Here is a 12,818-nt window from a genome sequence, read left to right as displayed (position 1 = left end):
CAAAGTGACCGAGAAGTTACATGAGTCCCCTGCTTACCTACCACCAATCACTTAGGAGGTCCTGTGCTGAAATAAGTCTTAACACCTATAAAGGACTGTAGCCTTCCTCTATTCAGAAATTAGTGTGGTTTAGTTACAGCTGGGCATGACACAAAGTCTTCATAAATTAGTGAAAAAGAAACCAGATCAAAATGTAATTGAGCTTTTAAAATAAAAAAGTAGAATATATTTTATTGGTCACTTGAGTAGGATGCTAAGAAACTACATGATTACTTTATAAACATAAATTTAAGAACAAATGAGACCGTATTTGTCCCAGTTCTGATGTAGATATTATTTTAAGGTTCGTTATTTAACTGATGAAGGACGCTTTTCTTTATACTGAGTGACTCTTTCATATCATAAAGTCATACAGTCTATATCTTCACCAGGAAAATAAAATCATGTATGAAGTACGACTGTCCATTCACAAACAGGGAATAGTATACTTGAATCTGCTGAGGCCTTGTAATCCTAGCTAAGAATAGCTCATGAGTGAAGTCAACTCCATTGCCTACATACCACTGCTGAGCTAAGAATGGTTTTATATATACTTTAATGGCTGGAGAAAAAAAAACTCAATAGTATTTAATAACTGAAAATAATATGAATTTGAGATTGCAGTGTCCACAAAAAAGGAGTTTATTTTAACAGCCACACCTTATTCATTTGTGTATTGTTTATAGTTGCTTTCTTGTTATAACAGTAGAGTTGAGTAGGTGTGACAGACCATATGACCTGGAAACCGAAAAAATACAGGGACAAAAAACAAAAAAACAAAAAAAAAACCCTAAAACAACAACAACAAACCAAAATCAGCACCAAAATGCAATTAATAAAATTCACACTGGGCAAAGTCCCTAGACTCTCTATTCTTAATTGCAAACAAACAAACAAACAACATAACATAACCCCCACCCCTACTCTTAGTATACTGAGATTTTAATAATACTAAAATCATCATTCACCCATCATTTACCTGAACTGTTTCCAAAATCCTCTGGGGACATAGTATTGTAGCCGGGAAGCAGCTAAATGACCAAAGATAACCTGAAGGTGTCTCAGAACACCAATATTGTACTCTTTCCTATCTTCTGTTTTATTTAATGCTGGTTTGTCTTCAAACTGATGAGGGTATCCAAATACATCATCTCGGGGATCAACGTTACTCTGAAGGTCAAAAAATATTACTGATGACCTAATTTAACTTTAAAAGTATAGTGAAATAAGTTGAGACAAATACAAATAAATGAGTAATGATTTGTATTATTTTATATTCTGAGTATCTAAAGCACATTTAGCATTCATCTTGCAATATTAGTGCTTGTCCCCCAAACTCACAGATGGACTAACATTAAAAAAAACAAACATTAAAAACCATAATATCCACTAGAGATAGTATAAGAGACAAAGATTTGAGTAGAACAGACTGGTGATAGGTGAGTACTTTATATATATAAAAACCTTTGGGGAAATACGTTCATTACTTAGTCTTTCTAAGATTCAGTTTTTTCTTGTGAGATAGTAGGTTCTTCACAGATTACATGAGATAAATTATGTAATAGTCTGAATTATTAATACCTAATACGGTAATTAACAGTACCTTTGGCCGAAACAGAGACAGAGTTCTAAAGGTCTTTATCACTCTACAAAGAACTCAACTGTTTTATAGAGAACTGAGTATTTTTTTATACGCTTTGCTCCAGGTTCGAGGCTTATGATATAGAAGTAAATACCCAGTTTCTGCCCTTGAAAAGCTCACAGTCTAGGAAAAGAAACTCATAAACAGGTAGCTAACCATTCTGCAAGGCTGAGACACATAAAGGACAGGGATCAAGTAGCAAAGGTAGATATCTCATGGGAAATTCTACTATTTTTTCTGCCTTATTTTCTTCTTGGGTATATGACTAGCTATCTCTTATGCTCAATTTGGCATCCTAGTAGTAACATGGGCTATAGAACTAGATATTTAAAATTCCAATTTTCTTTCAAAGAGTGGTTATTAACCAAGGATTGGTCTGTGCACCCCATATGGTGATTCTAAGAAAGGTAAACCTACTCAGATCCCAATAATTAACCAGATCTGAGAGAGTAAAGTAAGGTATATGTTTGAGAATATCTCTAAGTGATGGACTACTACTTGAGAGCCAAACTATTCTTGGAAGAAAAGGCAAGAAACACAGGAATGAGGAAAAGAGCATTCACTACATTTAGAATATTCTGTCTTTTCAATTTCTAGAAACTTACTTAAAGGAAAAAGTGAAAGACTTAAAAAAAAAAAAACCCCACTGTTTCTACATAAATATCACCAAAAATCCTTATGTTCTTATGAGCTATATCTTAGTTTCACTTACTCTGATCAGTCACTAAAACCTAACTTTTCTATTACTTCATTCTGTATTGGATACTCTCAATATGTAGCCTGATTATCTATTTCTGTTACCTAATACTTGGCTCGATTTAAAGTAGCAGACCAATTTGTTTCCTTATGAGAAAAGGCCATTATCTGACAAACATATTTATATATCTTAAGAATAAACAGATTATAAAATGGTAAGTGAAACCAATTAAATGAAATAATGTACTTTTAAAAGTTAAAGAATGAAAACATAATCTCATTATTTTAAATGAAGATATTTATCACTTTACAATTTATACTTACCAAGGCCCACAAGACATGATTACATTAACTGCTGCTTTCAAAAAACAAACAGAAAATGTGTAATAAAGATCAACAACTGCAGCTTAAAGTCAATTAGATAAATGAGCACTATAATGTGCCAAAGACAGTAGATCAGATATTCCTGTTCTACCAAATGCAGTTTAAAATAGTGCTATGTACAACATTCTAAGAGAGCAAAATGGTATCTAGTATGAAGATGTTAACAACAAAGGAAAAAAATTCTAATTAAAACTTACTTCACTGTCCTGCTTCTCATCACCAAACATATCATCATCTATATCACTACCTGTGCCTTCAACTGCAAGAATACTATTCCTGATGGAAGGAATCATGTATAACTGCTGAATCACAGAATTCATATAACAAGTAGCACCAGCATTTTTGAGTCCCACAAATCCTTTTGGTGGGCGGGGTCCAACAGGTGGTAGATATTCCCACTCAGTAAGTGCTTCACAAGCTAAAACAAAAAGAAAAAAAAGATGCTGATAATATGAAAATAATGATTCTGTCCACTGGTAGCTTTGTTGCGCTACAAATTAAAATCAGCAAGAATTCCATTACCTTCGCAACAAAAGAACATTAGGAGACTATATGATTTTAGTAATATGTGCCACTGTACAGTGCTGAGTTGCTTTCAAGATCTTAAATTGAGAAACATTACAATTTCATACCAAGAATAATAATTTTAAAAATTAAAAAAGTAATAGGCAATAAAAAGTACTGCAATTTTCAACACTCCTGGTGGGACTCTAAAATGAAAATGAGACAGCCACCATGCAAAAAGTTTGGCAGCTCTCTATGGAGTTACAAATGATTCTGTAATTTTACTCCAAGATGTCTATTCAAACAAAATGAAAATACATATCCATACAAACTGTGCACATGGATGTTCATAGCATTATTTATAACAGCCAGAAACTGGATTAAAAGCATCTACATGTAATCAACTGATAAATGGATAACTTAGTGTATGTATATAGCAACAAAAAAAGAGCACAGTGCTGACATATACTACAATATGGAGGAACACCAAAAACACTGTGCTCAGTGAACTAACCAAGTCATAAGTAATTATATATTTTACGACATATTCAGAATAAGCTTGTTTATAAGGAAAACAATTAGTACTGCCTAAGGCTGTGGTGAGAGGGACAGAGAAGCTGAAGATGATGAATGACTACAAAAGGGCATAAAAATTCTTTTGGGGATAATGGAAAATGTCTTGAAATTAGATTAGATGATGGTTGCAAAACACTAAAAATAGACCAAAAAAATCAATGCAATTCAAATTATATCCCCAATAAAGTCATTCAAAACAGTAAAAACCATGTGACTTTATACGTGCATGTATTTAAATTTTCAGTTTTAATTCCCTATTGTATAACTAAATTATAAAGTAATTAATTACATGTTAGTGACTTAAGATCATGTGAGTTTCAAGTCATAGTTCCATAGCACAGAAACTTTAAACTTCAAGTGAATGTTTCCTTCCTTCTACAGTAATGAAGGAAAAGTAAAAACTGCTTTGACTACACTCAAGTTTTATTTTGAGAAGTCAACAAGAGTATACTTGTAAGGTCTGTGAGAAATGTAAAATACTTTATAACCATTGCCACCTCTCATATAATCAAATACAACCATCAATCACTAACCTGGAGATGGATTACATAAAAGTATTGCTGTTTTTCAGCCGCTCAGTCGTGTCCAGTTCTGCAACTCCATGAACTATAGCACACAAAGCTTCTCTGTCCTTCACTATCTCCCAAATGTCCATCGGCTCGGTGATGCTACCTAAGCATCTCATCCTCTGCTGGACCTTTCTCCGCCTGCCCTCAATCTTTCCCACCAACAGGGTCTTTTCCAATGAGTCTGCTCTTTATATCAGGTGGGTCTTTTAATTTCATACCTGCAATCACCACCTGCAGTGATTTCAGATGCCAAGAAAATAAAGTCTGTCACTTTTTATTTTCCCCCATCTATCTGCCATAAATTGATGGGAGACCAGATGCTACGATGTTAGTTTTTTGAATATTGAGTTTTGAACCAGTTTTTCCACTCTCCTCTTTCACCATCAAGAGTTTCTTTACTTCCTCTTTGCTTTTTGCCATTAGAGTGGTGTCATCTGTATATCTGAGATTATTGATATTTCTCTCGACATTCTTGATTTCAGCTTGTGCTTCATCCAGTCCAGCATTTTCGTGTAAGTTAAATAAGTAGGTGACAACATAGAGCATTGATGTACTCCTTTCCCAATTTTGAACCAGACCACTGTTCCATGTCTGGTTCTAACTGTTGCTTCTTGATCTACCTACAGGTTTCTCAGGAGGCAGGTAAAGTGGTCTGCTATTCTCATCTAAGAATTTTCCAGTTTGTTCTGATCCACAGTCAAATGCTTTAGAAAGTCAATGAAGCACATGTTTCTCTGGAATTTCCTTGCTTTTGCTATGATCCAATGAACGTTGGCAATTTCTATGATGTAACAGATGTTAGCAATCTTTGGTTCCTCTACCCTTCCTAATCCTGCACATGCATCTGCAAGTTCTTGGTACGCGTACTGCTGAAGCTTAGCATGAAGGATTTTGATCATTAACTTGCTAGCATGTGAAAATGAGTAGTGTGAACATTCTTTGGTTTTGCCATTCTTTGGAATTAGAATAAAACCTGACCTTTTCCAGTCCTGTTGCCATTACTGAGTTCTCCAAATTTGCTATACATCCTGAGTGCAGTACTTTAACAGCATTGTCTTTTAGGATTTGAAATAGCTCAGCTGGAGTTCCATCACCTCCTTTAACTTTGTTCATAGTGATGCTTCATAAGGCCCACTTGACTCACACTCCAGGATGTCTGGCTCTAGAGTGACCACACCATCACAGCTATCTGAGTCATTAACATCTGTTTTATAAAGTTCTGTGTATTTCTGCCACCTCCTCTTAATCTCTTCTGTTTCTCTTAGGTATATACCATTTCTATTATTGTGCCCATCTTTGCATGAAATATTCCCTTGGTATCTCTAATTTCCTCAAAGAGATCTCCAGTCTTTCCCACTCTATTGTTTAATTTCTTCACACCGTTCACTTAAATAGGCTTTCGTACCTTATCACTATTTTTTGGAACACTGCATTCAGATGGGAGTATCTTTCCTTTTCTCCTTTGCCTTTCAATCTACTTTTTTTCTCAGTTATACACAATTTACGCTGAACTGCAAACTATATGGCCAATAACTGAATTACATATACCTTTATTATGTTGACAGGCATATTACTATACTAAGTGCAAAATTTAAGTAAAACAAAGGATGTGTGTACAGTTTATTTATTGTCTTTTATGATAAAATGAAACAAATTAAGAAAAAGTCTATCCATAGTTACAACTTTCATATGCAGAGACAATGTCTGAACCAGGATTGTGTAGGAAGTTAATATGTTTAGTGCATATAGTGAATAATATAGTCATTACATTCTTCAGCTAAGTTTTCTAGAATTACCTCTTTATGTAGATTCTACAGTATAAGTTAAGTTGAGTAAGAAACTCCCAAAATGTGACTGAAAACTTATTTACATTCTGAAAGAAAGTATAAGAAAGATAATTTCAGATGCAGTTAAAAGATGCTGTATATTACTTTGCCATGTCTCGACTTTCTCTAATTCAAGAACTAAAGAGCCTTTTGATGAAAGTGAAAGAGGAAAGTGAAAACGCTGGCTTAAAACTCAACATTCAAACAGCCAAGATCACGGCATCTGGTCCCATCACTTCATGGCAAATAGATGGGGAAACAATGGAAACAGTGAGAGACTTTATTTTATTGGACTCCAAAATCACTGCAGATGATGACTACAGCCATGAAATTAAAAGACACTTACTCCTTGGAAGAAAAGCTATGACCAACTGAGACAGCATATTAAAAAGAAGAGACATTACTTTGCTGACAAAGGTCCATCTAGTCAAAGCTATGGTTTTCCGGTAGTCATGTATGGATGTGAAAGTTGGACCATAAAGAAAGCTGAGCGCCAAAGAATTGATGATTTTGAACTGTGGTGTTGCAGAAGACTCGTGAGAGTCCTTTGGACTGCAAGGAGCTCAAACTGCTGGGACTCATGTTAAAGGTGAAGCTCCAATACCTTGGCCATCGGATGCAACAAACTGACTCCCTGATGCTATGAAGTATTGAAGGTAGGAGGAGAAGCAGATGACAGAAGATGAGATGATTGGATGGCATCACCGACTCAATGGGTATGAGTTTGAGCAGGCTTTGGGAGTTGATGATGGACAGGGAGGCCTGGCATGCTGCAGTCCATGGGGTCACAAAGAGTCAGACATGGCTGAATTGAAATGATTTTCTTAACATTAGATTTTATGACCATATTTTCTGTTATTTTAACTTTCTCTCCACCTTTTGAGTTTTAGTTCTTAACAGGTCTAAAGAAAATGTCCTCCATTATGAGGCAGATGTCCACATTAACTGAGAACAAAATAATATACACTAAAATAAAATCTTCTTACATCTGATAACTTTCTTAAAACTCAGAACAAAATAACTGAAGCTTGAAAAAAATCTTTCCAATGAATGTATTTTAGGCTTTAAGTACATGTCTGGGACATCAAATCTGGCTTATTAGTCTGGCCTTTGGATTTAATTTCATATATGATGAAATAAAGCATTCTTTTAAGTTATCTGATCAATTACCAGAAGACATTTAAAGTACATTTGGAAATTTTTCTGTATAAAGGCTCTGTGCTCATAATGGTCTTTGTGTATGATTTCCGAAATCATTATACTAAAATAGTATCTAAAAACAATCTGAAAGTTGCTAAAAACACAAACATAAGTTATATGTTTCCTAACAGAAAAAACCCAGCACTTTAAACATGGAAATATTACTAACCAAAAGAAATAATTTTTGAAGTTAAAATACTTACTAGTTATTGCTGTTCCTATGTAATACATTTCAGTCAAACAATCTACTATCTGTTTGAGATTCTTTACACAGCCAACAGCTAATGCTACAAGTAGTTCAAACCCAGCATTGATGGTAGCTGGTGAACTACAGACTGGGATAGCCTGTTCAGCTGGTAGTTCTCCATTTCTCATACACTGCAGGTAAACTTTGGAGGCAGGAAAGATGAAATCATCTATTAGTTCCTAAAGAGTTGAAGGAAAAGAGATCATAAATTGTTTGTAATATTTACTTTATGAAAAAGTATCCCTGGGAAGGAGAATCTTTTAATTATTTGATACAATCAAACATCTCATCTCAAATACAATTTGGGAGTTTCATATAAAATAAAATTCTATTTTAAAAACATTGAGTATAAATAATAAAGTCACTTTTTTGATATTGTTTTTTTAAAACCTTAAGAAAAATATATTTAAAGAAATTATTAAGAAAATATATTCTAAACAAATCCACTCTTTTAATTAAATATGAACTGAAATTAATGCATTTTGAATAAAAATGAAATACATCAAATAACACTCTTTTCCTTAAATTGTAAGGGATAAGTGAAGAAATTCAATGAATAAATATGATGTAAAAATAAAGTCTTGTAAGCTAAAAGTTTTCACTTTCAAAGTTGATCAAATAAAAATTCAGATTTACTAAATAGCAAAGTCAATACTGCTTGTTAACTTTCTAAAACACTTTATCTGAGCTTTTTTCTGAACTCAAGATTACTGCGTTGACCAAAATGTTTGTTCACTGTTTCCCATAAGTTGGTACTAATAGCTCTTCGTTGCCCTTAACTTCATTTGAAACAATTGTTAGACTATACTCTGATAGCTCTCATATGAGGGTGTATTGAAAAAAAAAATCAAAATTAGCAATTTTTAATATAGTCATATTAATGCTGAAGATGGAGGAAAACATTTTCATATTATGCTTTATTCTTTCAAGAAAGATAAAAACACAACTGAAATGCAAAAAATGATTCATGCAGTGTATGGACAAGATGCTGTGACTGATCAAAAATGTTAAAAAGTGGTTAAGTTCTGTGGAGACTTCTCACTGGATGATGCTCCACCATCGAGTAGACCAGGTGAAGTTGACAGTGATCAAATCAAGACAGTGAGAACAACATTCTACCACCCAATAGATAGCTGACATAGTTAAAATATCCAAGTCAAGTGCTGAAAATCATTTGCACCAGCATGGTTATGTTAACTGCTTTGATGTTTTCATTCCACCCAAGAAAAAAAAAATCCCTTCTTGATCCATTTCCACTTGTTGCTTAAAGGAAAACATTTTGTTTTTAAAACAAATTGTGATGGTGATGAAAAGGGGATACCCAGAAAAATAACTTGGAACCGAAGACACTGTGGGGCAAGTGAAATGAATTACCACCAATCACACCAAAGGCTGGTCTTCAACCAAAGGTGATGCTATGTATAAGACTGGAAGAGAGTCCTCTATTACAAGCTCCTTTCAGAAAGAAATCAAATGATTAATTCCAACAAGCACTGCTCCCAATCAGACCAACTGGAAGCAGCACTCAATGAAAAGTGTCCTGAATTAGTGAACAGAAAATGCATAATCTTCCATCAGGATAATATAAGACTGCATGTTTCTTTGATCATCTGGCAAAACTTTTACAACTTGACTGGGAAGTTCTGATTCATCCACTGTAATCATCAGATATTGCATCTTTGGATTTCCGTTTATTTTGATCTTTACAAATCTCTCAATGGAGAAAATTTCAATTCCCTGGGAGACTGGAAAACACCCTGGAAGAGTTCTTTGCTCGAAAAGGTAAAACAGTTTGGGGAAGATGGATTTATGGAGTTGCCTGAAAAATGGCAGAAGTTAGTGGAACAGAATGATGAATACATTGTTTGATAAAGCTCTTCATGAAAATGAAAAAAGTATCTTATTTTTACTTTTAAAAAAGAGAATATTTTGGCTGACTCAATACTTAAATTTACTGTGACCTTCATAGATAAAAGTTTTTCTAATGTAAACAATTAACAAGAACGGTGAAGATACCTTAGAGACAAAAACAGTATAGATATCACAGATCTGCTAACAAGCATTCAAAAGTTCAAGCTAACTACTTACTACTAAAATGTAGAACTTACTTTAACGAGATTAGCACCTCCTTTTTCACAGCCAACATGATACTTTTTCTCAGGTGTTTGAAAAGCCAGTAACTCTTTTGTTACCCCAAGGTGACCTTCCAAGATAAGCTCTTCAACACCTGTTTCACCTCCACTTTTAACATTATCCTGTCACAGAAAAATATAATAGATCTGACTTAAAGGAGGACAAAAAAGATCAGTATAAAAGAGAATTGGAGGAGAGTGATATCTCAGATAATAATGCTGCCAAACCTGTTCATTCAAGCAATTTCTTACTTCGTCTATACAACTATATCTTAAACAGTAAATGAAAGCAATTTTGTCCCAACAGGAGACACAGTCTTGAGATATTTCTGGTTTTCTGCAATGAAAGGGGAATTACTAAAGCGCTATGTACTGATTAGAAACCAGGAATACTGCTCATTATATTACAATACATAACACAGCTCCTCAAAATAAGAACACTTCATCCAAAATTTTAATGGTGCCAAGATGGAGAAGCTAGAAAAGTTTTCAGAGAATGCTAATATAGAAGAAAAATGCCTAACAAATTTCAGAAATATATCCTCATAGAACTCTGTACATATAAAAAGTAGCAAATGATGAAATGTAAGTATTAATCAGACTTTTTTATTTAAAAAATTTTAAAGAACTTTTATTAAGTATGATGATAATTTGGAGAAAAAATAATTTAAAAACAACAAATTGGAGGAAAGTGAACATCAGCACTCTAAGACCCAACTATGAAGTAAAACATTTATACAAATATATCTGTATGTTGCTTCTATCAAGTCATAAGTTACTAGTTTATCAATGAAAAGTATTTATTTTGTTTTATTACCTTGCAGAGGTTTTTTTTTTTGGCTTAACATTACTCAAAACTATAAACCCTTTTTTAAAAAGAAAAAAAGATTTAACAGTGAAGTAATAAACTGAATAGTCTTCCCAGGTGTCTCAGTGGTAAAGAATCCGCTACAATGCATGAGATGTGCACTCAGTCCCTGGGTTGGGAAGATCCCCTGGAGGAAGAAATGGCAATCCACTCCAGTATTCTGGCTGAGAAATCCCAAAGACAGAGGAGCCTGACGGGCTACACAGTCCATGGGGTCCCAAGAGTTAGACACAACTTAGCAATTCAACAACAACAGTAAACTGAACAACTTACCCTAATTCTTTTGAGCCAGTCAATTTCATTGTTGAGAAGAACTTCAGCATTGGGCACATTAATATTATTGTTGAAAGCATAATTAAGAAGGTGCCGAAGAAGAGTGAAATAGTCACCTGAATGTTTACCTCTCTCTCTTGCTGTGTTCTGAAATACAGTAATTGAAACAACATGAATTAACAAGTCTATGCTAAAATTAATTTTAACTTTTTAAAAAAGCCCAGAGAACCAGTAAGTTAAGTGGCAAAATCTAGTATTAATGACATAAAAAAGATCTCTGATTTCTATTTTTCAAATAAAATCAAGTATTTTTCCCTTAAGTATTTATAAAAAGCAAATAAAAACAAATGTGTAACCAGTAAAGGAAATAACAAGGAAGATTCATTATTTGATTAAACGTAACTAATAAAAAAAAATCTAAAACCACAATTTCCTTAATGTTCCTTAAACAATAAATTATACTGATAAGTCTACTAAAAAATGTCTTACCCCCAAAATGGTAAAGAGCAAAGTAATGAGGAAAAGCAGAGGTCTGTGTCCCATGCAACATCTGGTGCACATTAAAAAAAACTGCTCCTGTGCCAACTGACGAACAATTCTGAAATAAAAAGTCTATTTAATGTATTGCTCTCATGAATAAAATTAACACTAATTATTTCAACATTGGTTTATCTTTAACAAGGAAAATAAATTAATAGTAAAATTACAAGATAATATACCATTAGCACTAAAAAAAAAAAAAAAAAGTTATTTTTCATGAAGTAAAACCTCACATTACACCTACACAGACTGGAAATTATTGAGTTAAAATTTCTCTTCTATCACTTTTATTTTATTTTTTATTATTCTCATGTTTTACATTTTTTAATTAATTTTTATCAGACTACAGTTGATTTCAATGTTGTCAGTTTCTGCTGTACTGCAAAATGGATAACTAATATCTCTTAATATGTGACTTTCACAATCTTTGTAAAGAACAAACAGATGAAACAATATATGTCTATATTAGCAGGATATCTTTCAAACCTCTCTTGGAACAACACATATACCCTAACAGATATGAGATGCCATGTAGTAAGCTACATTGTCGTTGCTTAATCACTAAGTCATGTCTGACTCTGTGTGATGCCACAGACATCTTTTCAATGAACAGTGCTTTCAGGAAAACAATCTGATAACTGTGAGACTACAAGCATTGTCTAACTGTGGAGAAACACAAATGTAGGGGCCTACCCCATGCTTTTCCACCTCCAAAGCAGGAGACCAGGGTTCAATCCCTGGGTTGGGAAGATCTCCTGGAGAAAGGAACAGCTAACCACTCCAGCATTTTTGCCTGGAGAATCCCATGGACAGAGAGCCTAGTGGGATACAGCCCATGGGGAAGCAAAAATCAGTTCAGTTCAGTTCAGTCACTCAGTCGTGTCCGACTCTTTGCGACCCCATGAATTGCAGCACGTCAGGCCTCTCTGTCCATCACCAACTCCCGGAGTCTACCCAAACCCATGTCCATCGAGTCAGTGATGCCATCCAACCATCTTATCCTCTGTAGTCCCCTTCTCCTCCCGCCCCCAATCCTACCCAGCATTAGGGTCTTTTCCAATGAGTCAACTCCTCACATGAGGTGGCCAAAGTATTGGAGTTTCAGCTTCAACATCAGTTCTTCCAATGAACACCCAGGATTGATCTCCTTTAGGATGGATTGATTGGATCTCCTTGCAGTCCCAGGGACTCTCAAGAGTCTTCTCCAACAACACAGTTCAAAAGCATCAATTCTGTGGCGCTCAGCTTTCTTCTCCGTCCAACTCTCACATCCATACATGACCACTGGAAAAACCATAGCCTTGACTAGATAGACCTTTGTT

At 34.3% G+C, this 12,818-nt stretch overlaps 1 protein-coding gene across 2 annotated transcripts in view; it reads right to left on the bottom strand.

The window, feature by feature from the left end:
* LOC145537625 (ubiquitin carboxyl-terminal hydrolase 9X-like) overlaps positions 1-12,818 on the bottom strand; it is a 159,312-nt gene that overhangs the window by 28,981 nt on the left and 117,513 nt on the right. For both annotated transcript variants that reach the window (XM_081568366.1, XM_081568367.1), the window contains exons 27-32: positions 11,446-11,554; positions 10,957-11,103; positions 9,792-9,938; positions 7,640-7,862; positions 2,959-3,179; positions 1,019-1,209 (exon numbers count right to left, since the gene is read on the bottom strand). In XM_081568366.1, the coding sequence (XP_081424492.1) occupies positions 1,019-1,209; positions 2,959-3,179; positions 7,640-7,862; positions 9,792-9,938; positions 10,957-11,103; positions 11,446-11,554 (1,038 nt within the window). The remainder of the gene's footprint in view (positions 1-1,018; positions 1,210-2,958; positions 3,180-7,639; positions 7,863-9,791; positions 9,939-10,956; positions 11,104-11,445; positions 11,555-12,818) is intronic.

The sequence above is a fragment of the Giraffa tippelskirchi genome, chromosome Y, assembly GCF_054371585.1.
Source record: "Giraffa tippelskirchi isolate mGirTip1 chromosome Y, T2T-mGirTip1v1.2.pri, whole genome shotgun sequence".
Lineage (NCBI taxonomy): Eukaryota > Metazoa > Chordata > Mammalia > Artiodactyla > Giraffidae > Giraffa > Giraffa tippelskirchi.
This window is presented reverse-complemented; position numbering and strand designations above follow the sequence as displayed.